This window comes from Mustela erminea, chromosome 9, assembly GCF_009829155.1.
Source record: "Mustela erminea isolate mMusErm1 chromosome 9, mMusErm1.Pri, whole genome shotgun sequence".
NCBI lineage: Eukaryota > Metazoa > Chordata > Mammalia > Carnivora > Mustelidae > Mustela > Mustela erminea.
In genome coordinates this window covers 93721027-93733879 of record NC_045622.1, presented here as the reverse complement: position 1 = coordinate 93733879, position 12853 = coordinate 93721027, and the positions used below count along the sequence as shown (strand labels likewise).

General features: G+C 40.8%; 1 protein-coding gene across 1 annotated transcript in view; it reads right to left on the bottom strand.

Moving 5' to 3' along the window:
* Window positions 1-12853, bottom strand: part of HSD17B12 (hydroxysteroid 17-beta dehydrogenase 12) — a 160655-nt gene that overhangs the window by 55705 nt on the left and 92097 nt on the right. The window contains exon 4 of the mRNA XM_032360519.1: window positions 4083-4190. Coding sequence (XP_032216410.1) covers window positions 4083-4190 — 108 coding nt within the window. The remainder of the gene's footprint in view (window positions 1-4082; window positions 4191-12853) is intronic.

Sequence of the window (12853 nt, the reverse complement as noted above, 5' to 3'; positions counted from 1 at the left end):
CGAAGGCAGACACTTAACAACTGAGCCACCCAGGCCTCCCTACAATTATTTTTATTATTGATTTGTCACCAAACAGAAATTTAAAACAAAGGTGTGTGTGTGTGTGTGTGTGTGTGTGTGAGAGAGAGAGAGAGAGAGAGAGAGAGATTGATCAGTATTCAATCAGAACAGTTTGATTATCGTAAAACTTGAATGCAGGGTCTCTCAACTTCAGCACTATTGAGATTTCAGGCTGAGGCTTTGCTGGGGGGTGGGGTCTGCCCCATACATTGCAGGGTGTTTAACAGCACCCCTGATCTTTACCCACTCGGGGCCAACAAAATTTCTCCCACCTCCTCCCTCAATTAGTGACAGCTAGAAATGTCTCTGGACATGACCAGACAGTGCAAAACTGCTCCTGGCCGAAAACCAGGTTAAAGCATAAGAAAAATGTAGAAATTAAGGTTCTCCTACACAAATTGAGAATGAGAAGACAGCCCATGTGACCTAGAGCAAAGATGTCCCTCACTGGGCACATATGGCTACTAAACACTTAAAATGTGGCCAATCTGAATTGAGATATGCTGTCAGCGTACAATACACATGAGATTAGAAGACTTAGTATGAGAAAATGAATGCAAAGTATTTTAATAAATGTTTATATGCTTCTCCTTCCAGGACCTCTATAATGCAAATTTAAAAATAATAATAATTTTATATGGATTACATGCTAAAGTGATATTTTAGATACAGCAGGTTAAAATAAAATACATTATTAAAATTATCTGTTATTATTTATTTTGAAAAACGTGGCTACTAGAAGTTCAAATTACACACGTGGCTCATGTTGTACTTCTATATTTCAATCAGACAGTGTTGAACTTGTGCAAAAACTATCCCTCCTTCATGCTATGTATTCTAGGCAGCCTTTGATGACAAGGAAGGGAACTAAAAGAGCTCTGTCCTCAGTTTTCTCTATATTCCCCTTGGATGATCTCCAGTCTCAATGCTTCAATGATACTCTCCAAACTCTCTCTCCTATTAAAAGCTCTACTAATACCTAGATCCAGGGCACCTAGCTGGCTCAGTTGATAGAGCATGTGACTCTTGCCCTTAGGGTTGTGAGTCTGAGCCCCACAGTGGCTGCAGAGATAATTAAAACTAAATGAACTTAAAAAAGAGAGAGAGAGATCCCTATAATACATAAATAAAACCTAGATCCATACACCCACTACCAACTTAACAATCCCACTCGGACATTGTGGAGGAACCCCAAATTTAAATGATCCTCATTCCAAAAAATATTGTCCCAGGAGTCCCCATTTTAGAAAATGGCCCCATTAACTAGGTTCTCAAGTCAGAAACCTCAAAGTTGCCCATGACTTCTCTCTTCTCCTTCATCCCACAATCTCTTGTGAAATTCTACTTCATTTACTTCCTAAATACTTCTGGACTCCTCCTTTCTCCTACCCCAGTGACTGGGCCAGGTCACCATCACTTACCCCACATCAATCCCCTCTTTCCTTTACATTCTTATTACACCCTGCCCTGCCCTTCTCAGAAGTGCTGTCTTTCCTATTAGACATCATACTACATGAGGTCAGGCACCTTCCTGTTCATTGCTGTGTCTCTAGTTTTTTCACAAATGGATGAGTGAATGAATGAATGAGTGAGTAAAGAGGGTACAAACTGCTAGCCCCAGGTTACAATTTACTAAGGAGCTGAATTACAAAACAATGGTTCCACTTGTATATGAGGGCTGGAAAACATCAGTCTTCAAGTCTCAATGCAGCGCGGATGTGCTGATACGAGTCCTAGGATTCTAGAAGTGGGGAAAAAGTGCTTGGGAACCATGTGCCCCGTACTCTCATCCTTGACAGATCTCTACTTTCTACACGATCTAAACTTTCTACACGTTGAGTCGGGAAAAGACCAGCTGAAGAATGCCTTTTATAATCCTCCAGCCCTCTGGGAAAAAGATGCCTGACATTTTCCATCTTCAATGTCATAGTCCCAGGGTATCCGCAGTTTCAAAGTTACCCAGTGAAAAGAAGCTAAAAGTTACGCAAAGCTTATAACAATCATGAGCTATTTCTGAAAGAAAATCATTCTCCAAGATTACAAGTTCAAGGTAAGTCTCGTTTCTTCTCCTTAGGGATCCGCAATCTACCTCCATGCATAAGCCAGCCTTCATCCCCGAGTCCAGTCATCACATGACTAGTTTGAAAGGGGTGAGGATGGACTTACAGCTGCTACTGATGAGGCAATTTTAAGAAGTCAAGAGCTTTATAGATGTTACTCTAGCCTCGCTAGAACTAGGCTAAAGAAGAGGAACTTGTAAAAGAGTCCAGGAATACATGTATTTTGAGAAGAATATGTAGATACAGAGGCAAAAATCAAACCCGTGTCTCCATTCACCTTTTGCCACGGGCTCTCCCAGAAGCGGGAAAGTAGCAGGGTGGGTAGGAAGGGCATGGGGCTATGTGAAACAGACCAGGCAGGAGCGGAAGCAGATAGTGTGTCAAAGTCAGGAGGAACTGCAGGTCCAAGGTTACGGAAGTAGGCTATGTGCATTTAACTCGTTTCTTTTCTTGCCTTAGGCAGAAATTACATAAAAGACCATTCTTTTATAGAATGAAGAAGGGAGGTAAAGAAATGTTAGGAAACTTAAAAAAAAATATTTTCTCTTTATTTTCCTCCTTTGATTATCCCTCAAAAGAAAACGATGGCAAATTACCAGGTTAACACCAATTTAGCCAATGGGATAAAGAGATTTAGCGAAGAAGCAACTTTTTTCCAAACTAGATGCTGTTTCTTTCTGGAAAGGACTCAAAAAATGGTGGGTAACTTTCCAAAGCCCCCATTTCCCCTTAAAATCTGGTGAATCTTTTCCATAATAATTTCCAACACTTGTCCCACCTCAGCAAAAGCACTGGTTTTTCATAATGAAAGAAAGAGAAACATGGCTGAGGTGTAACAAAAGGGAGTAGCAGACTTAGGAAAAACAAAGAGAATCCCCAACTGTATCACTCAGTTCTCATGAGACCTTAGACAAGTCTCTCGGCCACGTGTTCACAGCTTTGGTGAGCTCATTGCGAAAGTACTAAAACTGGTTCAGGGGTGGGCAGTGTGAGATCTTATGCTTTGTCTGTCAAAGCACAGAGATACATATAGTACAGAAAGAAGACATACAGTGTACCTGTGGTGTTAAAATTTCATGAGGGGGGGCGCATGGGTGGCTCAGTGGTTAAGGCCTCTCTCTTCGGCTCAGGTCTTGAACCCAGGGTCCTGGGATCAAGCCCCGAGTCAGACTCTCTGCTCGGCGGGGAGCCTGCTTCACACACCACCCCCCTGCCTGCCTCTCTGCCTACTTGTGATCTCTCTCTCTCTGTGTCAAATAAATAAATAAAATCTTAAAAATAAAAATTTCATGAGAGGGAAGATGAGGGGAAAATAATGTTGAAAAAGCCTCCTTCGATAAGAGGAGGGTAGTTAACAAACAGAAAGCTGAGAAACACTTCCCTTAGCCTTCATTTCTTCAACTATCAAAAAGGGTCAGCATCACCCACCTTAAAGAATTATTATGTTATAACCATATCTAAATATACACAAAAGAGGGGCACTTGGGTGACACAGTCAGTTAAGCAGCCGGCTCTTGATTTTGGCTCAGGTCATGATCTCAGGGTCCCAGGACCGAGCCCTCCATCGTGCTCTGAGCTCTGTGAGAAGTTCTGCTTGAGATTCTCTCCCTCTACCTCGGCCCCTCTCCTACACATGCATGCACACGCTCTTCCTCTCTCTGTCTCTCAAATAAATAAATCTTTAAAAATACATACATCTATACAAAAGAGAATGAGAGACAGAAAATAAAGCAGACAGAGAAAATAACCAAAACTGTAAAAAGTCATTAAAACACAACTAAAAACAAAGACCCAAATGTATATAAAGTCATCTCACAATCAATTGTAATAAAAAGACAATTTTCTTCTCACTACTCATTTTACTGACTGGATACCTAAGATCTAAAAAGAAAACATACAGTCATAGTAAAAGTGAAATAAGAAAGTGCAAGATGAAGCTATAAATGTGGCAAAGATACAAACCTAAAACACCAATTTTAAGACCTGCCAAGCTTGTTTTAATTTTATCATAAATATCTTCTGATGCGAAGTCAACAGCAACGGTTCTTGTTTCCACCTTGAATTTTTCTCCTAGAGAAAAAAACATAGAGAGAAGGAAAATTATAACATGGCAATTAAGATTAAAGCATTTTATGACACCTCCTATTCAAACTCTTCCCCCCGTCCCAGTCTGATATGAAATTTACACCAGAATCATGTTAAGCAATTATGAGACCATCTAAGAGATGATACAGAGTCAACACAATAATCCCGCAATAAAAACTCCAATGTTGTTTTGGAGCTGGCTGAATGTTCCTTAATAAGTTCTCCTTCTATAAATCAATAATGACTCCTTTTTAGGCCCTTAGGTACAAATAATAAAACATGTTTCATACCATAATGTTATATACTCTTTAAATATCACTGATTTTGTGACTTTTAATTACAAAGTGATACTTCATAATTTCAGACAGAAGTGTTTATGTTGCAAAATGTTTTAAACAGTGATAAATAAAAATCCATCTTATTAAAATGGAAAGAAAATGAATATGATCATCATGGAATTTAAGGCCTTGGTTAATAGTTAATGGTCACCACATTAAAAACACCCACAAAAAATGCACAATGAACAGAGCTACAAAGTGACAGAAGACAGACCTCATTGTTCTGCTGTGCTCAGGACGACGGAAGTACACACAGAGCTAATAGAAATCACACATTGAGAAACGGGACTCTAAAGAAACCAACTTATTGATGTAATGTCAAATGTTACTTTCACTCTCTTTCGTGAGCGCATTTGAGAGGGCATGAACTGTGAGGTCTTCCAGTCACGGGTACCAATTTTATTTTCATATCTATTTGCTAAATAACTGAGTAATAGTCACATATCCTCCAAGAGCCTCAGCATCCTCTGAAAATGAAAATGAAAGTAATGCTACCCAACCCATGATCCAAGGCTCAAATATTATCTGGTGGTATACAGAAGGCACTCCATAAATGTTAAGTCTCCTCTCTCCTCCACTAACCCCACACTTACTTCACCTAGTGCAGTTCAGGTGGCTAAAAATGTTTACTCTTTGCAACTTGATGAGAATTCAAAAGAATTAATTTAAAAATCCTGCTTCCAAAAAATAAATTTTTCTTCATTCAAAGTCGATGTTGGCTCATCTCAGAGTATGGAATGTTACTCCATATCGGACGCTACCGTTCTTGATCTAAAAGGAGTTCTGCCTACAACCGAGCTGGTTCACAAGAGTTCTGGTTCTTAGTCTTAGTGAGAAGAACTGACCTGAGGTAGGAATCCATGAATTAACTGGAGAGGAGAATATGTAACCTAGAAAATTCCGTATCTGGTGTTGGGGTGCCTAGGAGACTCCATGTGCCTTTGGCTCAGGTCACGATCCCAGCATCCAAAGATCAGGCCCTACATCAGGCTCCCCACTCAGCGGGGAGTCTGCTTCTCCCTCTCCCTCCCCGTCCCGCCCTCTTCCTTCTCTCCTCTCTTACACTCACGCTCTCTCAGATAAATAAAATCTTAGAAAGACACACCTACAATTCCATAATAAATGAGTTACTGTATGTGTTCATGTAATGGGGAGCCACAGACTAGGCTGTCACTTCACAATAGCTCATCCAACAGGTCTTACTATAAATGCTTCCCAGGATTTACCACCAGTAAGTAGAGAACACTGCCCTTATTAGAGCCACGGATTCTCAAGGAAAAAAAGACCCAAATCAAAAGGCTGAAGGATACCTTTTATTAAATGTAAAACTTCATTCAGGAATGAAATGAGATAAATTTATCTATATATTTTGAGATAAACAAAGTATGCTTCCACACAAGTGCTATAGATTGACATTTAAGAAAATTCTCTCTAGTAATAAAAGCCACCTCACAACTCCTGAATCAGATTTACTCTTTTAAATCTCAAAGGATTTGGTGGAGGTACTTATAATGTAGAGTCTTGTATAGATAGGCTGCTAAACATATTCAGAGGCCCTTTTGGAAAGAATGTCATTTTATTTAATAAGAACCCCCAAGTAAGCTTCTCTTTGTACTCACATTTGGATAAGCAAAATGGCTACTGATGCAAGCTCTTCAAAATAAATCCAATTTTGAACTTGCTCCTGGATTGCCCTGAATCATGTCCTAGTTCAGTTAACACTGCTTTTCTACCTTTTTGCCACTGCCTCCAGCACGAGCTGCTGCTTCTGCGATGTAGGACTGTCTGATCACCTCCCCAAGCCCCTCACACACTCTCAGAGCTCCAGCTGGCTTTGGTAAGAGTCACAGTCTGTGGCAATGGCCTAACAGCGCTCTGAACTGACCTCCACCTCCCTACTCTTCTCACTGTCCCGGGCTCTAGCCACACAGGCCCTGAGCATTCTCTCTCTCTTTTTTTAAGATTTTATTTATTTGAGAGAGAGGGAGCATGTGCACACGTTATGGGGGGGTGTGGGGAAAGAGGAGAGGAAGAGGGATAAGCGGACTCCCCGCTGAAAGCAGAGCCCTTTGCAGGGCTCAACCCCAGGACCCTTGAGAGCATGACCCAAGCCCAAATCAAGAGTCCAATGCTTAACAACTGAGCCACCCAGATGCCCCTTGAGCAATTCTTTAAACTCAGAATAACCCCCAAACACATTCAGGGCTTTTGCACTTACTATTCCCTCCGCCTGCAATGCTCTTCCGTATCCCTTGTTTCTGTTGGGTCTTAACGCAAATGTTACCTCCTCAGGGAAGCTTTCTACTCCTCCATAGCATGCATGCCTTGCCCCCACCCCCCAGCCCCGGCTTTATTTCATTCCATGGCACTTAACCATCTTCTTAATAACACATGCGCGTTTGTTATCTGCCTCCACCAGAATCAAGCTTTGTGATGACAAGAGCTTGGGTCTATTTTATTCAGTTGTTCAACAGTATCACAAAGGATCCAGGGTCTTTCCTCCCTCCTCTCTTATTCCGTTAGGCTGGCTCCCCATCCTGGTTTCATGAGGGCCACTGCCCTTCCAAGTATCCCATACAGATGGCAATGTGCAATGGCAGAAATAGGACAACCTATTATATTTCCCTTTTATAGAGTGAGGAAAACTTCCCCCAGAGAGTCCAGCAAACTCCCCTCACATTTCATTTCCCAGAATTAGGAGATATGCATGCTCTTGACCTGGTCCATAGATGGGCTTCACGAATTCCGAGTACCATCACCAAGTTGAGTGAGACCATGTACAGAAGAACAGGACAGGACATACTTCACTCTCTGGGTCCAGGCAATTAGGAGAGAATTCTGATGAGTGTTCCAAAAAGCTGAGATGGGAGGTAACTGGCTTCTTTAGGGAACTGAGGAAATAAATCTAGGCATCTCCTCCTTCCCCATAACCACCAGCCCTCAGCTGACCCTGCCAGCAGAAGCCAAAGCAGACGAACGACGAACAAACATCCTCTAATTTTAGGATGTATCAAAGCACCTGGAACACAAGGAGATACCCATAATACAGCTTTCATTTCCACCTTCCCCCCCTCCCTAAACCCTGGCTCTTCTTAAGACCACCATTAAGTCCACACCACTCAGCAACAACCCACTGATGGGGAAGAATAAGAACTTGATCAAAGACTTAGAGAGGTTACTTTTGAGTACTCTGATCCTTACCCACCACAAAGGCACAAGGCATGACAGCTGTAATTAAATAAATAAATAAATAAATAAATAAATAAATAAAATATACTGTAAGTGTAGGATAAAGACAAACAATGAATTTGGGTATTCCTATGGAAAGATACAGCCCCTCAAATGTCCCTTCAAGGAAATTCTGGTTGCTCCAGCTGCAAGAGCGTCACCCGCAGACAGAGTTCAGGTGCCAGGCCCTTTGGGGACTGCCTCGGTTTCAGAGAGCTGTCCGGACCCAGATCGTGCCTCTCCCATAACATCCACATCCAATGACTGACCGAGGTGGGAGTATAAAGCCATTGGACAGCTTGTACCTGCCAGCTTCTGATTCCAAATTATGGTCTATTCACTATCCTATTTTCTGTACTTTCATCATGCCCTGGTTATAATTATTCTAGCTTTAAGACAAGTTTTAATATTTCTAGTGGTGCAATTTTCTTCGTTATTATTCTTTCAAAAGTTTATTGGTTATCCTTACTTGTTTAGTCTGTTTTCACTGGGGTTACATTAAACATTTCAATTAAATTTATGAAGGATGACAATGTAGCATTCCCTCCAGGCTCTCCATTTACTCAGTGTCTCAGGGTAAAATCTTGTGGTTGTAAATTCTTTAAGAAATTAAAGAACTAAAGGATGCTGTTATTAGAACGTTACACACCATTTTGCAAAGATACTCAACACTGTTGATTATTCCTACCGTCAAACCGCTTGGTATTTGAAATTGAATAGGCTGGCATCCTGCTACTTACAATTGTGGCCAAATACAATTGTGCCCTCCTCCCTTTTTGCAGACTGAAGTGATTCTGGGATGGCCTTGGTCCACTGTTTCTCGACCTAGTGGCAAAGACCAAAACCTAAGAAGCAAAGAGCTGATGAGTGGTATGAGCTGTTCATGGCAGCCAACTCACCAGAAATGGAGGCAGATAATCAGCTCTGGCTTGAAGGGAACACAGCTAAGAAATAGCTGAGATGATACCATTATTCCTTTGCATCTACTAGTCCACTGAAAGCTACCCAACTACAATAGCAGAATAAGAGGAAGAAATATTATTTATAACTATAGAGCTAATAACACCGAATACCCTCCCAGCTCCAAGACACTCCACCACTTCCAAGTATGGATGTCCTGCTCCTCCAGTTACATGGCTGATTTTTACTCAGAGGATTACAAATCAGTTCAAGGTCAAATATTGAAAGGACAGAGAAGAGACTGCACTCATAAGTAGCCTCAAGATGTTGCTAACACCTCTCAGTATTAAAACTTACACACCTTTAGGTTCATGACTACAAATATTCTGAAACATATTCAGAGTAGCCTTTTGTTTAACATAAGGTTAAACAAAGGTCTGGCCATCATCATTATTTTTATTTTGCTCAAAAAATTGACATCTCTTAACTTTAACAGTCTTCCCCTAAGAATAATTGTTTAAGTCTTAGGAAGACTCCTCATTTTTCGTCTTGGTGCCTAGGGGAAGGGGGGGCCTGAGAATGTTAGAGAAGAGACCTAATGTACATAAACTCATGCATCATTAATAATTTTTCTATTAATAAAACAAAAAAATATTAATTCTCCTTTGTCCCTACATCTGTTCCGAATAAACAATCTGCTTTTCCCCTTAAGTTCCAGGTGCTATCCATTATGAAATTCTTACTACATTTCACTCTTCCCCATCTTTTTCATATTATAAATTTCATCATTTAAGATTCAAGTTATGTCACCAGCCCTGTGGACTGTCTTTTCAGGATTCCCATTTCCTCCAACATAAAACTACTTACTTACTCTCTAAGCTATGTTCCTAGAGACCTTCTATATATCCTTAGTAAACTCATAATATATTATGCCAACAGTCCATTTCCTAACAAACACAGATCATTCTCTGTCATCTTTGTATATCCAGCACCCAGCACAAGGCCTGCTGAGGCCTCACTCAAATGTCTGCTGAGTGAGTAAATACATCAAGGCTGACACAGCCAATTTATTAAAATCATCTTCTCAGTAACTTCTTAAACTCTTTCTTATAGAAATAAAACTATGTGCTGGTAATAGATGTCCATTATGAGGCATAAAAACATAAGTTCTTACTATTAGGCATTTGAAAGTATTAAGATAAACTGAGAAACATCTCAGTCCCTCGATTTGCCCTGCATGGGTTGGACTATCATTCTCATAGAGGCGGAAACATTTTAGAGTTGTAGAAAACCATCCAGTCTCATGAATAAAGTACTCTAGGAGCTTAACACAGGACACAGAGATGAAGGTTGAAGATAATTTTAGTCAAGGACCACTCTCCCTAACCCCAGTCCTGAAAAAGATAATTAGGGGAGAGGAGCGACTCTTGGGGAAATGGCACTATACTCAACACCTACCAATTTTAGCTTTTAAAATCTAAATTCATTAAACGCAATTCAGAACCATAAAAATATATGGCATGTTTCAAAAACCCCTCTGTTTTCACATAAAATATTTAAGAGTATTTACAAACGTAAAAAGCACAATGAGTCTTTTGTACTTTCTCTAATTTTAAGGGGAAAGTAAAGAACAAAATGTCCCCTAACTAAATTCCCTCTACTTCCCTCCTTTGGCTGTTTTCCTTTTTGGCCCTGAAGTCTTACCATCTCCCTTCACCCCTACCCCTCAGGGTGAGATACCTCTCCACGGAGAAAGCCTCCCTTGTGTAGCTATGGAGAAACGGTGATTGTGCCCTAGAAGGGAATAATTCATCTGACTCCATTTTTAAAGACCCATTTAATTATAATTATCAGAGATGCTACACAAATAATGGTCCATTTCTTTTTTTCATTGCCCTTGAAAACACTCTCATGATCATTTTAATCTCATATGAAGAGACCCACTTCCAGTCAAATAAAAAAAAAAAAATCCATTAATACTATCACCAGGACTCCATCCCAAACCAACTATTTCTTTATTTTAAGCCAAGGTTATTATATTTTGTTCATTACAGGCTATTTAACTAGAACAACAACTGAAATAAATAAAAACCATATGCGATGTGAATTTGTTCTATTGAGAGCACATGAATAGATTCTTTTCTTTTGAAAGCCTGAGTTCAACACTGAGTTCAGGTGGGCAAGTCACCTTCGAAAAAATTTTCAAATAAGAATGTTTATTTTCTAAACTTGGGGAATAAATTATCAAAACATAACAAAAGTCTGCTAATGGAAACATCTGAATTTTATGTTCTGAAAAAATGCAAAAGGTATTCCTAACATTACTAAAGATTCCAAGATGATGTCATTAATATGATGTAATAAGCATAGTGTTTGTGTCCCTCCAAATTCATGTGATGAAGCCCGACCCCCCAAGCAAAAGCAATGGTATCAGGAGGCGGGACCATGCGGAGGTAACTAGGTTCTGATGAGGTCAGGAGGATGAGGTTCTCCTGATGGAATTATTGTCCTCTTGAGAAGAAGACAGAGAGAGCTCTCTCCTCACAGGCACGCACCAACGAAAGGCCATCTTCTCATCAGTGTGAAGGCGGCCATCTAACAGGGGCCCTCACCAGGAACTAAATCTGCCAGAACCCTGATCGGGGACTTCCCAGCCTGTAGAACTGTGAGAAATAAATGTGTCTTCTTTAAGATAGGTGGACCATGACATTTTGTTACAGCAGCCTGAGCTGACCCAAACAGAGTTTGTTCAAAAAAGCGTGGGATGCAATTAGACACCCTGGACGTGGCTGTCAACTCAGCCACTTGTTGGCTGAGGGCCCTTCACTCAAGCCTTTTCACCTGCAGGAATCCCCTTACTGCAAGAAATAATGCCCACCCTACAGAGTTCTTGTGAGTATGTGAGAATGTATGAAGGCAGCTGTCAAGTCTTACACAAATGTTTGCTTTCCGTAGATCTGTCAGCATCTAAAAGAGGACCACATCACATACAGTTGTTTCTGTCCTCAACAGCGCAGGCTGCCACACAAATTTTCTGCACCGTTCACTCTTTCCTCTTTGCATCAGCTGCATATGCACATCCAACTCTACTCTAAAAAGTGATTTCTTTATTACTATATTATTCATGGAATCAATGGTCATGTTATGCTATTTTTAGAAATGCCTTTTGTGTCCAAGGATTTCTTTGACTCAATCTGCCTGTAATTAACCTTTGAATTACTCTGTTTTATTGGTTCCAAAAGGCACATTTTTACTCACTTTTTTGTCTCTGAAATCAGGATGCCATCCACTTGATGCCATGCCAGTTTAACCGGTGATTTTTCTTTCTTAATGCTTACAAGCTACCTCGTTGTTTCATGATCACTGGTGTCTCGGATTTGATGAAAGAACCCGAGAACTCTGCTGACAACCCAGCCTTCTCCTTAATGTCACAAAACGAAGCGAGGGCAGCTTCCAAATGCAAGATTTTCTGGTTTTCCGGGTGCCTACCCCACCAGCACCACTTTTCATGAAGGCAGAATTCCCTTCCTAAACTAAGACCTGAAAGCCTCAGCGTACACTCATACATTTACTGGGGGGCACAGGCATTTGCAAACCAAACAAAGCATCTCACTCTCTAAACTGTCAGTTACGAGAGGAGTGTCCATGTCTGGGTCTTCCTCTGCCACCACACACTCAGAGCCCAATAGGCCCTGATTCCACTTTAGGAGTTCAGTATCTATGTTTTGACTAAGTAAATTCGAAAAGTACCCCCTGAATCGTGCACGCCTGTCAGATTTCAACCTCAGTGGAACAGCAGATATTCTCAAAGAGGTCATATTTTGGTGAAGGAGATATGCATGAACCCAACTGTTGCTCATTTATATGAACGAAAAGTGCAAAGAGAAAGCAACTCACACCTGCAGAGTGGGATTTTAAATAGGAGGTGACATTTGTGTGGAGTCCTTGTGTAGGAAATTGGCCATGCCGAGAAGGGGGAGAAGTAAGCAGAGGCAGAAAGTGGGGGAAAGGAAAATCATGTTCTAAGAATTCCTGTGGATAGAGTATATAGTACACAGGGAGGACGGGACAGAAAGTATTCTGTAGCAGGAAGATGGCAGAGGTTTTATGGGCCAAGATAATAAATAGGACTAGAGACATAATTGGCAGGGCCTATGCAAACAAAATAAAAAGTGGGGCCCC